The sequence below is a fragment of the Hippoglossus stenolepis genome, chromosome 10 (assembly GCF_022539355.2).
Source record: "Hippoglossus stenolepis isolate QCI-W04-F060 chromosome 10, HSTE1.2, whole genome shotgun sequence".
Lineage (NCBI taxonomy): Eukaryota > Metazoa > Chordata > Actinopteri > Pleuronectiformes > Pleuronectidae > Hippoglossus > Hippoglossus stenolepis.
The window spans coordinates 12,181,155-12,201,095 of NC_061492.1; the positions used below are offsets into that span (position 1 = coordinate 12,181,155).

Consider the following 19,941-nt stretch of genomic DNA (forward strand, 5'->3'; position numbering starts at 1 on the left):
TTTTTAACAAATGAAAGGTGAAGGAATCTGAACAGTTTAGCAGATTTTCTAACCCATTAAACATCTTAATAACTCAATATCAAAAAGTGTCCAGCTTAGTGTGAGTACTGGGTTTTGAAACTAAAAGAAATATGATGTAAACATTCAAAACCGAAAAAACTCTGATTGTCTGAAATACTTTTTTTTAACCTATTAATAACTAAGCAGGGAATTTGTGCTGATTTTCTAATCACAGGATTTCATGGTATCAGTGCAGACAGTCATTTTTCTGCAGTAAAAGAATGACAAATAAAAAATAAAGAAACACTCATATTCTAATATTACGAGTCATGTTTTTGAGCTTATGTTTCAAACCAATGAGCTATGAAGCCAATATTCAGTCTTTTCAGAGAATAGATCAAGAGTTTTAATGATTAAGTATAAAACATGCAGGAATAAGTCAAATATTACCGTTTCACCACTGACTTACCTCAACATTTATATCTTTAATTTTCCCAGCACAATTTGGCTTCCAAAAATGAAGACAATTGAAATGTTTGTGTTTATATATCTTTATCTAACACATTATATAAATAGTAGAGGCTCAGACCTTTATTGTGAAGTGGACACACTGTCACGGAAACCGGAAGTGATCGTGCAGTGGCGCGTTGAACTTTCATGATGTCGAAGTTGAAAACAATCGTTTGGCCCAAAGTGATTTTATTCGGAGACTCCATCACACAGGTTCGATTCCACACTCACTTCTCAGTGTCACATTATATTCCCTGTGTGTTAGCATGAGCTGTTAGCCTGTTAGCTCCAGTTCGAAATGAATAAACCCGCAGTGGTGTGTCTCAGTTCTCCTTTCAGCCCAACGGGTGGGGGGCAGACATTGCTAACAGACTAGCGAGGTGAGTGGTTCTACTTCATTTATCTGATGAGTCATCGTTTTTTACAGAGGCTCCTGTGGGATGTGATGTGCAGGCCCGGATCCAGACTGCTCAGAGTGTGGGGGGGGGGGAGTTTTGAAGAATGCAACCATTGTTATTGTGACAATAGGAAATTCATCCAAGCTGTGGTAAAATAATAATAATACTGATTGTTATTATTTAATTCTTGTTTTTTGCAAGTGCCACGCACAGAAGTGTTATCAATAAAGATTTGTATTTTAAGATGTGATGCAAGCATGAAACTTGACGTGATGAGTTCCAGTAAGGAATCTGAACGGACGAAGGTGCATTTAAACACAGCACTGAAGGGGGGGGGGGCTGAGTGTGATGGATCCCTCCTAATTATGAATCAATATCGGATTCAAATGAAGATCAATTTTTATCAGAGAACAGTTTTTTGAAACCCAACCCTGTGTCCAACCAGCAATTCAGAAATCAGCAAATTCTGTTGGGGAGAATCAAAGGGCACAGAATAACGTTGACCAATTAGGTGGGCAGAGTAGAAGTGTGTTCTTCTAGACCCGGGCCCGGCTTCGTGTCCCTCTAATGTCTGAAGTTGTCCCTGCAGAAAGTGTGACGTGGTGAACAGAGGACTGTCCGGGTACAACTCCCGATGGGCCAAGATCGTTCTCCCTCGTCTGATCAGCAGCCACAGCTCAGACACCGACATCAACAACAACAACGTCGCTGCTGTCACTGTTTTCTTTGGAGCCAACGACTGTTCACTGGAAGGTACAGACTCACTCACACAACATGTGGTTATACAGCAGCTGTGAGTATAGATCACACACTTTGTTCCTGTGTAAAGGGGCAGGACACAGATTTTTCACATTAGGTTGAATTTCCAAGCATATCTCCACTGAACTGTGCAGTGTTGGATTTCTTTCTGTGCAGTTTCAATATCTCATGTATGCAATCCTACAAACCTGGTTTATATTCTATTCCCATTGTATTTATTGCAATTTTTTTATATTTCCCTGGGTTTATATTGCGTGTTTACTTATTTATTTAGTTTTTACTGATGTTTATAATTTTTACTATCCCCTTCACTGCTGGGAAACTGAGTTTCCCCTCATCTGTGACAATAAACCACTTACTTACTCCCAAAGTAATGAACCAACACAGCACATTTCCCCACATTTGGTCAAATGAACGATTATCTTATCACTGGGAATATGATACAGAATGATAACACAGTTGTGTTGTCCAGTTTGATAAAACAACCATGGAGAGGCAACCAGACAACACATCAATGTTTAGTACCACAAACCAGTCCTACACAGTGTACCAGTCTGTTTAGAACACTGGTGCACGCTTGGATGTCCAGTAATGATTTTGTTGTTTAATTTCGTTAATCAAAATGGACTTTTATTCTAAATACATCACATACAAATCCTGTCACTGTTTTTGATATTTATTTTTTTCTAATGTATTCTGTCTCATTTCGGTCTGTTCCCGTCATGCAGATAAAAACCCGCAGCAGCACATCCCTCTGCAGGAGTATTCAGAGAACCTAAAGGAGATCATTCGGCTTCTGGCTTTAGCCGGAGTGTCCGCAGACAGAGTTATCTTCATCACCCCCCCACCCCTTCACGAGCCAGCCTGGGAGAAGGAGTGTATTTTAAAAGGTAACACCTGAACACCAAGTCTTTTTCTCTCTAGTTCATTTATTGTCAAAGTCTCCAGACCTACAAAGATCACACCCTGCGTCTCCTCCAGGATGTCCTCTCAATCGCCACAACTCTGTAGCGGGGCAGTACGCCCAGGCGTGTGTCCAGGCCGCCGGTCAGTGCGGTACAGACGTCTTGGACCTCTGGACACTCATGCAGAAAGATGGACAGGTGAGCACAGTGCAGCAGTATTTGTTGCTGCAGCTTCTCCCCCCATGTTGTTAACTTCAAGGCCTTTCACTAAATCCATAAATGATCCTTACTGAATTCAATTATATTTATATTGCGCCAAATCATAATAAACATTATCTAAGGCACTTTACATAGACGGTCAAGACCTTTAAAATCTTAGAGAAACCCAACAGTTCCCACAATGAGCAGCACTTTGGCGACTGTGGAGAGAAAAAACTCCCTCATTAACTGGAAGAAGCAGAACCAGACTCTGGCCATCTGCTTCGACTGGTTGGGGTGAGAAAAATGGGGAGGAGAGGGAAGATGGGTGCAAAAGAGTGGGGAGAGAGAGAATTAGGGGGGGAGGAGGAGGAGAGAGAGACTGAAGGAATCATAACTTGACAGAAAATGTAATCTTTCAATAGATAAAGGTTTCATTGAATTATTGTTTTTCTAATGTCGGAGAAGTAATTCAATTATTTGTAAGTCTTTAGATTCAAAATAAATATTTTATATACAGCGATAGTGTCATTTATTGTTGGGCTTTTAAGGACTAACTGATCGTCACTATGATGCTCATGAACATCCTGTTCTGCTTTTCAAAACAAGATGATTAGCTGGGTTTTTCTGTTTCATTTCAAGTATCTTTGGGTTTATTTGAGCAGAAGAAGACAACAATTTTTTTTTTTACTAAACCAATAATCAACTGCACCTAAAAATAATCTGAAGATTATTCAAAAACATTCCAAACAAGAGATCTCTGTTTGTCTTCTGATCCGCAGGACTACACAGTCTACCTGTCTGATGGACTCCATCTCTCAGAGAAAGGGAACCAGTTTGTGGCCCAGCACCTGTGGGGGCTCCTGGAAAGCCGAGTTGCCCACTTGCCCTTCATCCTGCCCTACTGGGGAGACGTGGACGCCAAGAGCCCCGACAGCAGCCTGCTCTGTGACCAGTGACCGAGTCGTCGCCCATTAGTTAGAAAAAAAATACTGTGGACTTGATATTTTGAAGGGAGCCTGAAACTGCACTGCATTCCTGCTGTGAAACACTGACGCAGCTGTGATGTGCAACACAAGACCCAAGTGTTAATGTTTAAAATGCACATTAAAGATTTTTATTTTGAGATGTGATGCAAGCATGAAACGTAAAAGAGGAAGACGATGGTGAATAGTTGTAGATAAAGAAACAAAGAATATAGAAATCAGAATATTAGATACAAAATATTTTCTCGTTGTGTCACAGTTCACATCCATCCAGTTGAGCTTATGTCAGCTACACAGTCGACTCATTTTCAACCTACAGTTACTTAAACATTTTATTATTATAACAAAACAGCAGGCGACAGTGACAGCCTTAAAAAAAGAGAAAGGGGCTAGAACTCACATTGGCACAAGGACAGAAAACAAAGTGGAAACATAATATCTGATCAGTTTCTTTCAAAATACATTTCAGCATTGTCTGCCGTCATCTACCGGGAATATTGTTGTCTCCTTTCACTAAAACAGGTCGGACCAGCGAGGCACAAAATCTGAAAAGGCACCATGTTGTTTCATATCAGTCACACACAAAATAAAAAAAACAATGACACTATGATTCTCTTTAAGATTCAATAGCTGAACAAATACAGTAAGTGTAACGCTGGAGAGACTTCCGCTCATTCCTTGCACAGGATTAACAAGTGATGTACAAAGGGGTCAAAACATGAACAGGCCTGGGATTTGTCAAAGCATCAATTCATGACACAACAGTAAGAACATGTACAAAACTTAATTCAACTCTGGTGATGTGAAAAATACTTCATCTTTTAAATCAAGTTTTCTTTCCGTTTGCTATATCGTACTGAAATGTTTCCCACTATGGGTAAATAACCACGGCAACAACATCAATAATATTAACATCTTTCACCCGTTTCAAGTGAGTTGAGTAAAACTTTGTGCACACGCGTGTTGAGCAGGAAAGTCGAGATCGACACAGTTAACTCGAGGCCTATTTGTTCTTATGGTCCACAATCCAACTTTAAACACAGCACACAGACAAAAGCAGACAGAGCCTCGGGATCAATGTAATTAGTTTTCATGTCTTTTGTTAGAAATATCAAAAATCAAAAACCTATTTAGTCAATAGGATCCAGGATTTTTTTTATTTTTCTTTAACATTGCGAGAAAGGACATTTTCCCACATTTTTGTAGATTTAAGAAAACATACTGAGAGGACTAATATCTAGGAGTGTTTGCAATTTGATGCAGCTTGATAGACTTTAAGTGGACAGTTGGGCCTTGGCGGAGGTATGGGCCGTTCTACTGTCACTACACGATGTGTTTTTAGAACCTGGCCCATGTGAATTTATCCACAAGGACCTCCGGTTTCCAAGGCTTCTTCTGGCCGAAGATATCGTCTGCCTCACTGAGAAAGGCACAGCATTATTTCACACATAAACTTGAAGTCACTCAACAACTATTTTGTCTGCAGTCACAGCGAGTCTAGACTTTTCATGAATCATTTTTCCGTGACTCAATGCAAGTAAGTGAGTAATATCCAGTGTTGCCTGACATGTTCTTAGAAACGTGATCTAAATGACATGTATGATTTTACCTCTAAACTCTTTGTGTATGTGTATGAGAAAAAAAAAAGCCTATGAAGCTGCTTATATTAGCATGTTCCCTAAAACACTTATCAGGTCGCATGTACATGTTGGTGCTTTTAAAGTGCGGATTGTTTACTCAGCACTCGGTCTCTTTAGTTTCAATGCAGTCCTGCCTCTGGAGGCGGCGCCGCTCCCTGCCCGGCAGGTTCTGTTCGGTCAGATCCTCGTAGGAGGACTTCGTAGCCGACGAGCAGGCTCCTGCGGTTGTGAAATCGTCCGACAGGCCCTCCTCTCCCAGGTGAGAGTCGCTGCTGGTGTCCTCCTGGATGGTAGCCATCCGCAGCCCCCCTGCGCTGTCCGGGGTGGGGACGTAACTCGGGCCGGGGGCCGGGGTACTGCTGCTGCTGCTGGAGCTGGCCACGGGAGGGGCCCCGACCTGGCTTAGTGGATGAGGCCGCAGGGGCTGGGAGGAGGGCGCGGTCCGGCCGGCGCAGGAGTAGGGAGGCTGAGGAGTTTTGACGATGCGCAAGCCTGACACTGACTCGAGGTTGTTCAGCATTTCTTGACTCTGAAGAGCGAAAAAAAACAAACATGCCAGTTAGAACCACATCAAAGCCGTGGGTCTCTGACTGAGGTGGAATTCATTCCCTTTCTAGTACATTCTGAATCAGATATTTCTCATCATCCTTTAACTTTAACTATGTGACATACAGTCATTTAGTCTAGTAACCCTCAATGTATTCCCAATATACTAAAGAAAATAACGTAGCTCCACCCCATTAACTTTCTCAACATCCCCAGTAAAAGTGGGAATGAGTGAAACAGTAAACCTTCCTCACAGTGGACATTCTGTGTTGTCACAAACAGAAGTGTAACTAATACCAATAATGGCTGCAGTCCCTTTAAAAAAGGCACCAGGACCCTGATACGGAGCAAACTGACTCACTTACAGGATTAGTTTAGTCGGGTTATCTGTCATCAATGTAATTAGAACCTGGCCTTTTTCTTTTATTACCATTTATTTATTATTCAAAATGTCTGCTGTGAGAAAAATCTATAGCGGAATGTGTCCTCAGTCTCCACATGTCCTGAATCAGACCTGACAAACGACGCAACACAGTGCAAACAGCAAATTACAAAAAGAAAAAAGGCTAAGAAACAATCAAAGAAGAGAAACAATCAACTCAACGACATTGCCCTCATCTTGTGGCTTAGAGCAGCAGCCGATGCAAACGTAAAATGCTGACACACTGCATGGGTTTTCACATAAAGACGACAAGGTGCAACCTGTTGGGTCCTCTCTCTGTTTGAATACTCCTCAAATGCACCCTTGTTTTCTTGAGGTAATTTCTGATCCGATGACGACTCTGCACTGATGACATCTGTGCAGAGCAACACACTCGCAGCCATTAGGTCACGTGTAACGGTTTTAGTTTGAGCATCTCTAACTCAAACCTTCTCAGGATCAACGCCCTGAGGGAGCTTGAAGGCTGGGAATGTGCAGCCAGATCAGTGATTACATCAAGGAGTGACTGACTGCAGGAGTATCCCAAACGTGGGCCACTGACCATGCATCCTCACGGAATCGATGGCAACGCATCGCAACACCAAGCCATGGCACACGCACTCACCTATGGCGGGAGCCCTACTACAAACTTCCACCATCTGCTGCAGTTCCGATGAGAACAGAAAGGGCCAAGGCAAAGAGTGATGGACAGGTCATTTGCAACTTGAACCCAGCAGAGACAGTGCGGCCATTACAGACGTATAACCTGACCACTGGTTTACACCGCTTCGTGTTAAAGCTTCTTCTCCTGCTGTTCTCTATGTTCACGACTGTGAGCGCATTCAGCCCCAGATCTGTTCAAACTCCTCTGAGAACAACAAGGTTTGAAAAGTTCTGCCCTAAGAGAGACATTTTTGCAGTAGCACTTGACGTGTGTCAAACAGATAAGAAGCATCATTAGACAAAAAATTTAATAAGCAAGTTACAAACTGAGGAATTGCTGATGCCATACATCAAAAAGCTCCTGAAAACTTTGTGTTTTAAATCCTCAAGTCTCAGCTGCACACTAATGTATTTTGCTTATTGATACCTCACTTGGGTGTTTGACCTTGACTGTGCTGAACGATGCACAGTTATACAGTGTCTCTGTGTTTTCACATGTATCTTCTATGGAGGATGACAGTGTTCATAGAAACCTGATATCACAACTGGTTCAGAAGCAAATCATTGTTTAGAATGAAACGTAAACTAGTTTGACGTGAGTCATTAGGTCCAGCAGTTAAATTTCAAAACAACTAATTTCATAGACTCCTAGTCTGTCAGTGAGGGAGATGGAGTAAATGTCTTTAAACGATTTTGTGAAAAATTGTATAGGACACAAATTATTACTCAAAACATAATGTTTTGTATCTGTCTTAAAACATGTCTAAAGGGGAATATTTATGACTAAATGAGCTACAATCAGAGTTAAGTTCCCGTCAAACCAGTGAAAAGAACACAGACAAAAACAGATCAGAATTCTCTTTCTGATCTAACATCATAGTTAATAAACAGAGAAAACTTTCAAGACCATTATAATGTAATAAATAAAAAAAGTCTTACAATTATATTTAAAATTTAACAGTTAAAGCCATTTTAAGTTTCTTGATTTTTTACATTTTATAAACAGGTCATATTTTAAAGCTTTCTTCACCCACTGCCAAACAGCAGAGATAATCTTGGTGTTAAAAATAATTGTTGGTAATTTCCTCTTCAGCAGTGTTGTGTCTGAATCAACATGTTGTGACACCTTGTTTTTTTAAAAGTGATAAATCAACAGACAGAGATAAGGGAAATGCTTCATCCTGAAAAATGAACCTTCATGCTCCTTTTCCTTGTTACCGATGTCAGTTGTTTCCAAAAGCGTTGGGATTGTATTAGTTTTGTTAGAGTGTCAGCAAGGCTAATGCACAGGATTCAAATAAAGAATAGGAATAGAGGAACTTACACTTGGAGGGTAGTAGAAGATCTTTGTGTTCTCTTCATACTGCTGGTCAAGTCGTTTGTCCTGCAAAAAGAAACAGGACAGCACTGTCACCACTTGAAGTAAAACAATAAAAATCATTACTGCAGTTGGTGATGAAGAAATCACACTTAAACCCCAGTGATACAAATTCGATAAGGAGCGGTTATTGACACACTGACGACACTGGGAGCAAGGGAATACTGATGTCGACCAGTTTCTTACCACACAGTGGACCAGAATACTGAGAGGAATCCAGAAGACGAGGGAAAACACCACGACTGAGCCCACGATGTTATCAGCCAGGAACTTCCCTGGTGGAGAGGTAACGTTGGTGATGATTGAAATGTTTCTTAGTATTTCACATTGCCACGCTTGTTACAATCTAAAAGCATCCCGTCGTCAGAAATTTACCAAAAGTGTTTATGTCCAGCTTGTCGATAAAATCCCACAACCTCTCGATGACGTCCTGCACCTGCTTCATGCACTTTCCCTGTTTTAACAAGAGAAAGGTTGATGAGTAAATCAGAACTCAAGGCATTAACTCATTGTAACACTATACATTTCAGTTCAGGACTGTGTTAAGATCAACAAAAGGAGGACCAATCTGTTTGTAGATCTGACAGATATCAAAGGTTTGATGACTCACGCCCTCGTCACAGAAGCCCACAGTGCACGGTTTTCCTTTGCGAAGGTAAAGGAAGCTGCCATTGCCCTGGACGAACGGAGAGCAGAGGCCAGCTGGTCCCCTGCAGCACACTTTACAGGAGTCTTCCGTTTCTAGAAACAAGAGAGAAGATTATTTCTATAACAACTGTAAAAAAATGTTTTGTCCTTCAGTTTGGCTTTCAGAATAGAAATTACAATATTTAATCAAAGGGGAGCTCATTCAGAGATTACCAAGCTAAACAGACTAAGGTGATTGCTGAGACTATGTATGGTCCTTTTGATTATTTATGACAGAACACTGCTATCTGCAAAAACATCTAAACTAAAGTTCCCATGTGGTGCACAACCAGTATTTATATTGCAGCAATTTATTTGCATTTAGTGTATTTTTTTAATTGATAGAAAAGTGGACAGCAAGCATGAAATGAGGAGAGAGAATGGGGGAAGACGTGCAGCAAAGGGCTGGGTTGGAATTGAACCGACGGCTGTTAACAGAGGACTCAAGCCTCAGTATACAGGGGAAATGCTTGTGGGTTGATGTTTGATCATGTATCCTCCAAAACTTTCTAATCTAAACTAAAAAAAGTGTTTTCCCCAAAGTTAGGATTGTATTTGATTATTATCTTAAATCACCAGAGTCACATCTCTGAAACAGATCATCCAGATCAGCTTTTATCAGTTTGGGGCTCTTGCACAGTTTCCCCTGCTCTTGAGACATATCAACATCTTTTACCGTTGCAAGCACAGGACTGAAGGTTCTGCATGGCCTCACAGAACGGGTTGCACTCTCCATTGTGACAGCGGCCGTTGTCAACACACACAGTGTTGTCAAGTGCATTTTCAGGAGGTGGACACTGGCTGCTGTTGCCTAAGATGTCAAGGAATGGAAGAAATATAGTTTTTCACAGTGTTTCCTATAAATAAATAAGGGTGGCAAACAGCCCTTCAGAGATTGCTGCAGCTCTCGTGATAAACCAGCAGGTGGCGCTCACCTGTGCAGGAGGATATGCCTTTACAGGTTGCACTAATGGGTTCCTGACACCTCACTCCTGCCTGTTCAAACTTGCAATTCAAACAGCAGGGACTGTTTCTGTCACTGTTGAGAGAACAAGGACATGTGAATCTCACGAGCAACAAACATGTTCTGATTCATTATGTCAAGTTCAATGATTTAACCTGATCTTTGTGTGTGTGTGTGTGTGTGTGTGTGTGTATTTATAATTGATGGCTTTGGTTTTCTACATTTTCTTGCGGTGGATCTTTTGGGCCACATACCTGCACTGTGCACCATGTTTGAACTTGCAGGTGGAGGAGCAGCAGGGGTCATCATTTAGGTGGAGTAGCCCGGGGTCACACTCCTCCCCCTCCTCCACTCTGGAGTTCCCACATACCTTACTGTTCCTCTCCTTGAAGCACATTGGAGCCTTGGAACGTAATGTCTTTCCTATGGAGATCTTGCTGCAGTTGGAGAAACGCTTGAGGCGGAAAAGGAGAAGTAGAGTGAGGTTAGATATTAGCTGGGAGTGGATGCCAAGGACATGGTGATAAAGTGCTGCCATGAAACTAGGATAAAATTTGAACAGACATACGTAACTCCATCAAATAAAAAGTACACAATCTTGGTGAAACAATGGGCTTTTTGCCTGTAAGGAATGTTGTCTTTTGACAAAACCAAGCATGAATGTACAGCCACATCAACAGTTGCATTGCCTTTGTATTAAGTCTTATTTATGTATATTGATGTGATCAAGATAGTGTAAAACCCTGGCAGATATCTTGAAGAGGTTCAGTTGCCGAAAAAGCCACAACAGATAATCAACAGCCCTTTCAAAGTCACATGTAAATTAGCTGCAAAGGCTGGTGACGGAGGAGGTAAAGTACATTTACTGTCTGTCACATTTCGCAACTGTGTCTGTGACTCACTATTACATAATGCTGATCAGGACATCTCGTTTAGAAATGGTATTCACACCTTTTCACATTTCACTTTGCATTATTAACTCAATGTGTCCTCTTACCTGACTGACAGCACGGATTGTTTTATATATTTATTTATACATCTGTGGCATCACACTGCATGTTGAGGTTCAATGCAGTTTTTGACTTGTCGGTACCTTGTTGTTGTAATGGTCTCCGCTCACTGCGATGGGGTACATGACGAACTTTCCCCCGTTATCGTCACTGGGAGCACAGTAGGGGATGTTGTCAGGGTCGTGCTCTGCTCCAAAGTTATGGCCCAGCTCATGAGTGGTCACCAGATCCGCTTCCTGATGAGACGCAAACACACCAGATGTATTAAAGGCTCTTCTGCTGTGCTCTACATACATTTTGTCCATATTTGTTCAAATCTTACAGATACGAATCAAAGCAGTACTAGGGCATGAGGAATACATGTCAACTTTTGAAATGTATTCCTCTTTCTTAAGCGGTACATTCTCCCAACCTTCTTCACCAACACCATGTTTGTTGTCGTCAGAAATCCTTGACTCTACACTGCCCATAAGGGTAGTCACAATTATATTGTTTGAAGGGGACACATCTCTTTTTGTATGTAAAGACAACATAAATGAGCCTTAAAGCTAGGGTTGGTAATACTGGACAAGCTAGCAGTAGCAGGCTACACTTTGAAAGAATTCAACCGATCTCAACCCACCTATCAGCCCTCTTGTCTAAGCTACGCCTCAAAAACACATGAACAGGCTCTTATCTGCCAACGCCTACGAGCCAACCTTTGTGTGACTCGCTCGCTAACTGCTCGCTGTCGTCTCTGCTTCAGAGAGATGTGTTCATCTCCAAGGCTGAAGACTCCAGTCATGCGCAGTGAGAGCACGGGCAGACAGGTCGTTCAGTGGCAGACAGGTACGCCATTCATTCAGTTTGAATAAAATGATTGGATGTTGGTATTACAGTCCTGCCAAGGCCACAGACACCAGCCTTTTTCTATTTTCTTCTTGAAATCATTTGATGGCTAATTGGGATGTGAAGAAGGATTCAACAAACAAGATAAAAGTTTCAGAAACTACTTACCAACCCTACCTTACAGAACAAACACCGATAAGGACTGACGATACTTTTTACTATTCAATAGAAAGATGCCGGTGTTTCCGTATTGCACTACTCATAACAGAGAATTTACTGCATGTATACGTCATCCTACAGCTTACAGAATAGCTCCAAATCAAGCTCAAATGAATGTGTTGAAACTTTGCGGAAACTCGTATATGGAGCATTCAACACACTGTTACTGTAAGTGTCAAAATGCAACAGGGGTAGAATCATTACTCATAACACCCACACAAAAAGGAGTGTCTGCTCTACTTCCAATCCCAATTTGGCACGTTGACAAGTTGCATAACATCCTGACTGGGGCCGAGTGCACCCACTTATTATATTTGTCAAAGACTGCGGTGGAGAATGAAGTAAAAACAGACCTTTGTGAGGATGGTTTTGCCGTAGTTCTTGGTGCTGGTCAAGCCCGTGTTAAGGTAACTGGGCTTCTTGATGGAGTGAGACGGGTAGTAAGCTACAAAATGACAATCGGAGAAAGAGTTCAGTGTTTGTTTAGTTTCTCAAAAGGCTTACACAAGCAGCTCTCCCTTTTGAATGTGACGGCTTCAACTTAATCCTGTGTAATTGTTACAAATCCCCAGATCAGTATTCGTGAATCTACACAACTAACTTCCCATTAATTAAAATGTTTATTGTTATAGAAACATAGTCGCTAAAACATAAACACACAAGCAGCACAAGAAGAGCAAGGTGACTGTAAAATATTTCACTGACCTTGTAATTTAGACATTATTTGACAATACATACAGATTTGTCATTGTGCTCTTACGTTTGGGGCAGAGGCCGCCCAGGGCCTGAGCTTTAGAGGGGGCCACGTAGGCCAGCCCCAATGTGCCCTCATCAAAATCCTGGTAGGTGAACAGGTGGGCCAGACACACAGTGGAGGCGTTGCCAGCGATGTCTGAGCTGAATTGCTGAGGGAACAAGAGGAATTATTATCTACCAACTGTAGAATCTGTCAAAGCTAGGTTTATTTAAACAAAAAACAAGTCATAAAGAAAAGGACATTAACAAACTAAATTATATCGATCCCATAGAAACCCAATAATTTAGTCCATCTCCATGAGGATTAAAAACAGATTAAAATATTTTTCATTAAAGCTGTAAAGACATGACCATTGGGTAAGATCCGGAGAATTAACTCATGCCTTTATCTAGACATTCTGTTTGTCTATGTGTTGACCTTTCTGTCTCTTTGATTCTTATTCCTACCTCAAGCAGTCGCTTCACGTCCCACACCACTTTTCCTTTCACAGGGCTGTCCTCCATGTTATAGTGGACCCAGCCGGTGCCAGCATGACCAGGGGGAGGCTCTGTAGGCGCCTTGTTGATAATCATCTGAGAACAGTAACCAAGGATGTTATTTAAGGAAAATTCCTTGTGTATAATTACCCAATTTTATGATTTTAATTAGAGGCTGGAAAGATCCAGATTTAAAAATGCATAGTAAATATTACATTTATTTCTCAAATGACTGTTGAATTATAAATTATAGTAAATTACAACAATGGCTGTCAGAGGTGGCCTAACCCCAGACTTACAGTGGCAGCTATAATACAATAATAGCTATATATATCTATATCTATATATAGATATAGATAGATATAGATATAGATATAGATATAGATATATAGATAGATAGATAGATAGATATGACAGTTCTTCTTGACTTTAGCGTGAAGAAAATTGGAATATAACTCTGAGTAGCTAAATGAATGCATATCTTTTCAGTGAGGAAACCCACAACTCATCGTATGAAAAACAGTGTCTCCATTCATTCCCACAGCCCGTGGAACAAATTCAATTACCCCACAAGCCACACACAAAAGCTTTCAGTTCCTCAGAAAAATGCAGCTCTCGAACTCTGCAGGACTGTGTTATTATCAGCTTCACTTCGAGGAGTGACTTGATGTAATACAAAGCAGTTGTGCTGCTGGGAGCAGTGAAATGTTGTTTAAATGCTTTAAATTGGTTTACAAGTGGAACACCATACAAGACACAGACAACACTACAGACCTGATGGATCTGAACCCCATAGCCTTTGAATTCATCATCCCACGTTGTGTTCCTATAAATGTCATCAACTCGATCAATCAGCTCAATCTGAAGTGAGAAAATAAAAATAAATTACTCAGCAATAATGATTAAAGCAAACAATACTAGAATTATTTCCCCACAGATACAGTGTATTAAACATACTTATAATAGATTACAGGTTTGTCTGTTTGGGGATGTAAAACTAAACAGTGGAGATGATTAATTTAATACCCGAAGAATACATGTTAAAGCTTTACATGTCTCTCTTCCATAATGAATTATGTTTTGTACATATGATCATAAACTCAGACCAGGTAGTTGAGAGTGACGCTCTCTTGTCCACGGCCCATGTGTCTAAAGAAGCGGTAATCTGCGACCAGCAGCAGGGGGCAAGTGTTCTTCTTGTGGTCGTGTGCCTGTCTTTTCTCTCTGTGGTGGCTCTCTACAAGGAAGAAGCAGCAGGAGCAGTTTGAGAGATTAATTAATTAGAAGAAAAATGGTCAGAGGCTGAAAAACAAGCAAAAAGAGGAAATTATCATGTGTTTAAAAAATATCCTAACAGGTTAATCTTACAAATAAATAGGGACAGCAAGAAGTAAAAGAATGAGGCCACGCTCCAGTGTCCCGTCGTTAATTGCCCTAATTTTCACATTTAGCAACATGTCTTCTTTTATGTTTGCCTGTGGACTGATTAAGCTCTGTCTCTGTTCTTAAAGCCAGAATAAAGCTGATGTTTAACATGAAAGAAAAGGCCTGAGCACATATTGAAAAGTGTCAATGAGGTCTGATGTATATTTTAACAATTAGATAAGAAAGTCACTGTAAACTGAAGCAGAATTAACAAACACACCATACAGTGATGTTGCAGTTCAGTTTAACAGTTGGAGCAGCAGTTTTCAGGATAAACTCTTTATTTCCATAGGCGATTCATCTTGATATTATGCTAATAAGTGAATCATGTAAAAGCCGAACACTATCGGAGCGGAGCAGCCACCTCTCGCAGTAATAAATGAGACTGACTGACCACACGCCTGGAATAACTCAAGCCAAGTGATCAACCTCTACCGACAGGCACTGCTCTGGTGTGAGAAAATATAAAATGGCCACCAAACTTTCCCGGAGTCAATGGTAATGTCTTAAAATTGTGCACTTTGTTCAACAAATAGTACAAAGCTTAAAAAAGTATTCTGCTCACAAATAAATTAAGCAGCAATTCTTAACATTTTAGAAGCTGGACGGGTCAACCTCGGATTTCATCTAATTGACAGAGAAATGTATAAAGTCTAATAATTTTTGTCTTCTGAGAGATTAAATAATTTGATAATTAAATTAGGCCATTTGCATAAAATTCGTTGGCAACTATTCAGATGCTCAGTAAATATTTTATGTATATCAGAAGCAAAAACCCCAAACATTGTCTCGCTACAGCTTCTCCAATACATCTGCTGGTCAGACAAAACATGACATCTGAAAACACCTGGTTGGTTGTGAGGAAATTGTGATTATGAGACTTTTTTGGAAATATTTGTTAGTTGTAGCCCAAATTATTCTTATTTCAAAATATTTCTTTAATTGCATCTATTCATGTAATCTCCCCGTAAAATGTGTGTAGCATGTTTAAATTCCACTCAAGAATTCGGAGTAATTGAGGATTATCAAGACAACAATAAGAAACCTCATTTGATCATTACATCGTTCTGTACACATGACTCTACACTGCTCGAGAGTGTGGGTGTGCATCGCTCTGGCTTCCACAAAAAGCAGTGGGAGACCAGTGACAACTCAGAGTCATCTCATTGGGCCGCTAAGCCTCCATGAATTTTAATGCCTCCTCCAGAAGAACCTTCACCTCGACTCATCTCCCCAACGAGTGCTTTCAACCAGAAGCCAGTGAGTGGTGTTATAGAAATCTCCTCTGGGCACATTATCAGCGTTATATCCTTTACGTTTCTAACACAGCACAAGAGAATCAAAAAGGCATTTACATAATACCCACTTGTCAGTAGTGTGTATGTGCATAAAAGAGGCTTTGTTTTACAGATAAAAAAAGGCTGTTATAAAAGTGAATGTTACAGAATCTAACACCCACCTCCTTTGTCTCACTACTACACCCTCCTCCTCCCTCCACCTTAATCATTTGTCATCCTCCTACTCTTTATCTACTCTTTGCTTTCCACCAACAGGCTGCACCAGATTTTTTATCTTTATCTTCACGTTACCACCACACAGGCACAAATGTGAACACATTTTTAAAAAACTCAACAATTCTTGTGAGGGGAAAAAGACAGCAGAGCTCACCCTCTTTCTGTTCCACTTCCTGCCCATCCCAGTCCCTCCTGGTAGTCTTGGGCAACAGGTCCATGTCCGCCGCGTGGACGTAACCGCACACCTTTGGTGAGGCGATGCGACTCAGATTCTTGATGTCTTCGGAGCGATAAACCAACAACCTGCCATCAGTTGGGGAATCTGTAAACCTCCATAGGGGCTGTGTGGACAGAAACACAAAGAGTGAAACATATGGGTCAGAGACGATCACAAGGTGGAGAGAGTATGACCAAGATGACAGGGTACAAGAGATGAGTAGGAGGAATATGGCACTCGACAGCTGTGTGAAATGTACAAATGATTCGCCTTAATAGAATTTGTTTTTAAATAAGAAAACAGAAAAAGGCACCTGCACACTGAAAAGCTCCCCAGATTTACAGACTACATCATTGTAGCACTGGATTTACTGTATGTTCCTTGAAACATGTGCTGTTTGCTTGGTTTACTTAGCTCTGGTAAAGCCCATAATTTCATCACAGTCTTTCATACTGTGGCCTCACAACTGTCAAACCCCATTGTCAGTCCCTCCACAGATACAATGGTTTCACAGCGACTCCTTACCTCTACATTGTACTCTGCTTCTTCAGTTAGAATGTGAGCTGAAAACTCATCTCCGTCTATGTGTGCCTGCACACGTGAATTCTCTTCTCCTGCAGACAAAAAACAGGTAAGGTTACTGTTATTGAAAGACTAACAACAGCCAGTATCCTGTACTCTCTTCATATGAGGTGCAAACATATATTGGCACACTATCATGTCAGTCAGTATCATCTGAACAAGACAGTACTTAATCAACCCAAACATTGTAGTTACTCCTGATATTCAACAATAAAGTCAATTACTTGATTGTAATTTCTCAGATTAAGTTCTTAAAAATGTTTTTTTCTTATTTAATTTGACTTGTTTTGCACATACAAATTAAGACTCTTAGGAAAGTGGCATATTTTGTCAAAAAAACCTGAATTAATTAATTCCTAAATCGTGTAACTTACCAACAACATGTCCTGTGAAGTAGTTCTGAAGCTGAATATCATAGTTCTCCTCCATCCCATGTTTATCTACAAACACAGCTTTGAAGTTATCAGTGAAAAGGTCCGTGTTGGTAGTCAAGTAAAGCTTGAAATGCCTGAAGTCAGAAAAAGAAGATGAAAACATGCATCAGCATTAACCCAAACACTGTGGTTTTGGGGTCATATTTAGTGACACACACACACACACACAACAAATATTCAAAATATTTACTGTCCACATATTTTCAAGCTGTCTCAACACAAAAAGAAGTAGGATCATATGAACAGTATATTGACAGAGTCGTCAGTCTGATGGCTGTAACTGTAGATTCTGTCCATAAAGGCAGTGACGTGATTCTCTCTTAGTGTGACTCCAACTGTACAGGCTGGGGGTCAAAATCCTCAGCTTTAGTTTTGTGCAAATATACATCCCAAAGATCAGCTGGTTAATATGCATCTTCAGCTATTTATATACTAAAAGTCAGAGGATAACTTGAAATTATAGAGTTAATACATATTATATATTATGTGTAGTTATCATATAAACATCCCAAGGATCAGCTGCAGTTAATATGCAGCCATTTGAGTAATAAAAATCAATCTTTCAAGTCATTTTTGGTTGAAGGATTGTAACAAAAAGATGGAATTTCACTTTGATCAATTTCACATGACAGACTGTGGACTTTCACCCTCAACTATAAAATAGTTTGTATTAAATCGACCAAATTTATCATTTGACCTATAAAAAGCAGTTGCTATGAGCCTTGGAAAGAAATATCCGCATCTGCATTCCCATTTGCCAATATGCGACAATATGAAAACTTTTATTTTGCAGAATAATGAAGAACAATGTGCATTTATGTTGACATTAAATGTAAGAGAAATGTGTTTATTATCTTAATTCTGGTTCTATACATTTGGTTGTATTTGTGTTATAACTATGAATAAATTTAGGAAGTTTACGGTTAAAGCCTCCATTTCTCTGTCAGCATGTCAGGACACCTTTTTATTAACATCCAAATATCAATAACAGACCAAACACTCTGCCGGGCTCTACTTTTTAAAACCTACATATTGTATCATAAGCCAGATCAACAAAATTATGAATCTTCCATTTAAGATGGAAACACTACTCCACAGATCACAACTCCTGAGGCTGATCGCCAGACATGTGGCTGCTGCTGCTGTACCTGTGCAGGGCTGTGAAGCTCACCAGCCGCTCCAGGTGGGACTGGGTGTGGACGTCCCTCTTCCTGACTGAGTGCAGCTGGAGGCCCGAGAATGGCAGCACATCAAAGTCTGACAGGAAGGAGTTCAGAACATCTGGAAAACACACAAGAAGAAGAACAAGAAGAAGAAGAAGACGAGTCAGTAACTAAGTGTCCCTGCACAGACTCGTCACTGGATCTGACAAACCCACTTCCTCAATTGATATAATGTGGTTGTATTTTAGCAGCTAGCCTAAACTGACGACTCGACACTTTAAAAACAGATTAAACAAACAGCGACATTGATTATGAGAAGAGATGAAGTGCAACGTAAACACTTTTTTAATTTATAATAGTCGCTGTTTACCGTTAGCATTCCTAGGAGAGCTAGCATTTACTTTAAGGCTAACGTTAGCTTAGCTCGCTAAGTTACTCACCGAACTCCGGGTTTTCCTCGAGGTTGTCCTCGGTGGTAACTCTTGACTTGACAGCTCCGTTGACCCAGCAAGGAGCCAAAAGCACCATTATTAGTATGTTCCTCATCCTCAGACCTCTCGCAGAGCTAGTCTAATACTGCCATTGCCCCGAGTTTACTGTTTGTCTGCACCGCTAACGTTAGCTGAGCCACCCGGAAGTGCACCGGCTGGAAAACATCCGCTTTTCGCATAGTAACTATTTATCATTTATCACGAAAGGCCCCTGATGTGTTTTTATTATCTGTGGTAAAAAGAAGTTTAGATTCAAATCCTTAGCTGTGAGTAAAAGTAGCAAGTGTGAAGTGTTATTTAAGTAACAGTGAGTAACAAAATATCCTTGAATCGCCCCTGTCATACTATTCCTTCACTGGCTTATCTTCATTTCCAAAGCAATTAAGTTAAATCAAATTTCAGAATAGTATCATGCTTTTTAATCTCAAATCCCTGAGGCTGTTATAAATTAAATATGACACAGGTATAAATAAATAAATGCAGAAATAAATGACAGATAGTTTGCAATGAAAAGGCTATTTCTGTATTTATACTTATTTATTTTTCCATATATCAATTCATTGATTTCTGCATTTCTACATACACATTTATTTATGTATACACCAAAAAATTGAACTCTGAGTGGCCTGTGCCACCCACACATACAGTAATTCCCTACACTCAGCCAGAGAGACCTGTGAGGTTTCATGTTAAATCCCTGAGGCTGTTATATATGAATGACAAAATATAACAAGTGTGTATAAATAAATGCATAAATAAATGATTAAATA

At 40.4% G+C, this 19,941-nt stretch overlaps 2 protein-coding genes across 3 annotated transcripts; one reads left to right on the top strand and one right to left on the bottom strand.

Moving 5' to 3' along the window:
• Nucleotides 1-612: 612 nt before the first annotated feature.
• iah1 (isoamyl acetate hydrolyzing esterase 1 (putative)) lies at nucleotides 613-3,896 on the top strand. Its single transcript, XM_035167996.1, has 6 exons — nucleotides 613-723; nucleotides 838-890; nucleotides 1,498-1,661; nucleotides 2,396-2,557; nucleotides 2,649-2,770; nucleotides 3,553-3,896. Exons 1-6 carry the CDS (start codon nucleotides 658-660, stop codon nucleotides 3,727-3,729), a joined length of 744 nt encoding a protein of 247 aa, XP_035023887.1. The 5' UTR covers nucleotides 613-657; the 3' UTR covers nucleotides 3,730-3,896.
• Nucleotides 3,897-4,070: 174 nt separating this feature from the next.
• Nucleotides 4,071-19,341, bottom strand: adam17a (ADAM metallopeptidase domain 17a). Of its 2 annotated transcripts, XM_035167993.2 has the most exons (20): nucleotides 19,121-19,341; nucleotides 18,666-18,798; nucleotides 17,458-17,591; nucleotides 17,027-17,115; nucleotides 16,439-16,625; nucleotides 14,452-14,582; nucleotides 14,120-14,206; nucleotides 13,316-13,441; nucleotides 12,873-13,017; nucleotides 12,466-12,557; nucleotides 11,149-11,301; nucleotides 10,310-10,509; nucleotides 10,027-10,130; nucleotides 9,768-9,902; nucleotides 9,015-9,145; nucleotides 8,780-8,858; nucleotides 8,591-8,679; nucleotides 8,351-8,410; nucleotides 6,989-7,025; nucleotides 4,071-5,925 (listed from the first exon to the last, which is right to left on the bottom strand). In XM_035167993.2, exons 1-20 carry the CDS (start codon nucleotides 19,224-19,226, stop codon nucleotides 5,516-5,518), a joined length of 2,628 nt encoding a protein of 875 aa, XP_035023884.1. In that variant the 5' UTR covers nucleotides 19,227-19,341; the 3' UTR covers nucleotides 4,071-5,515. The 2 variants fall into 2 exon arrangements, with proteins under 2 accessions (XP_035023884.1, XP_035023886.1); XM_035167995.2 differs by lacking the exon at nucleotides 6,989-7,025 and having other exon boundaries at nucleotides 19,121-19,340.
• Between the last annotated feature and the right edge of the window lie 600 nt (nucleotides 19,342-19,941).